The 1,161-nt window shown below is 70.1% G+C and overlaps 1 protein-coding gene across 1 annotated transcript in view; it reads left to right on the top strand.

The window, feature by feature from the left end:
• VOLCADRAFT_108142 (uncharacterized protein) overlaps positions 1–1,161 on the top strand; it is a gene marked incomplete at its 5' end in the record, with an annotated part of 24,772 nt that overhangs the window by 6,127 nt on the left and 17,484 nt on the right. The window contains one exon of the mRNA XM_002958433.1: positions 752–969. Within this exon, the coding sequence (XP_002958479.1) occupies positions 752–969 (218 nt within the window). The remainder of the gene's footprint in view (positions 1–751; positions 970–1,161) is intronic.

Here is a 1,161-nt window from a genome sequence, read left to right as displayed (position 1 = left end):
GTGGAGGAGGAGGAGGACGGAGAGGAAGGGGAGGAGGAGAGAGAAGAGGAGGAGGAAGAGGAGGAGGAGGAGGAGGAGGGTGGGGAGGAGCTTGGAGAAGCAGACCAGGAAGTCAGGAAAGGAAGCGGAGGAGAGTTAGACGAGCAGGAGGCGGCGGTGGAGGAGCTGGCGTCTTTAGAGGAGACGCAAACATGGCTGGTAACGAGGGCGGAGTCGGAGGAGGGAGAGCAGGAGAAGGAGGCGGCCGCACCGCCTGCCGTGGCCGGTGATGCCATGGCCGCCGGGGCGGCGGACCATGCCGGTTCATCAAGCTGTGGTAGCGGTGGAGGTAGCGGCGGAGGTAGCGGCGGAGGTAGCGGCGGAGGTAGCGGCGGAGGTAGCGGCAGAGGTAGCGGCGGAGGCTCTGCCGTCGGGTGTAGAAGCGGACGAGATGCAGCCGTTACGTTGACGGTGACAGTGGCGGCGGCGGCTATGGCAACGACAGCAGTAGGACATACTTCGACCCGAAAGGCCGCCGCTGCGCCGCCACCGCATCAGCAGCACCAATCCCCCCTAGCACATCTTCCTCCAGCGCTGGCGCTTACCCTTAGCTCACACTCCCGTGTGGCGGCGACGGCGACGGCGACGGTGACGGCGGCAGCGACGGCGGCGACAGCGGCAACAACGTGTATTGAAGGCCCGGTTTCTGCCACGAGCATAGGACATGGCGGCAGCGCCGCGGCAGGCACCACCGCTGCCGCTGCCGCCGCAGCTGCAACCTCGGAAGGGGAGGACGACCCCACGGAGGAGCTGCTCGGCCTCCTGGCGATACGGCAGCCCCATGGCCCCGCGGCGACGGCGGTGACTGAAGAGCTGACGACCGCCGTCGGCGTCGGCGTCGCCGCCGCGGGCGAGATCAGGACAGCGGCAGCAGCAGGAGCCCCGGAGCAGCCGGCGGCGCTCTCGCACCCCCCCCAGCAGGCGGCGCACGTGGAGCCGCAAGGCGGGCTACAGCCTTGTCGATGGTTGCCTGGCGTCCCGTCAAGGCTGCCACTGGCTTTGCAGCTACAGCACGGGCCGTGTTCGCCGCGGCCGCCTCCGCCGCCGCCGCCGCCACCACAACCGCCGCCGCCGCCGCCGCCAGCGTCGCCACCGCCGCCGCTGCTGTGTACGCCGCCGCCG

The sequence above is a fragment of the Volvox carteri genome, assembly GCF_000143455.1.
Source record: "Volvox carteri f. nagariensis unplaced genomic scaffold VOLCAscaffold_94, whole genome shotgun sequence".
NCBI lineage: Eukaryota > Viridiplantae > Chlorophyta > Chlorophyceae > Chlamydomonadales > Volvocaceae > Volvox > Volvox carteri.
The sequence above is the reverse complement of the archived record's forward strand: the minus strand, read 5'-3'. Positions and strand labels throughout refer to the sequence as shown.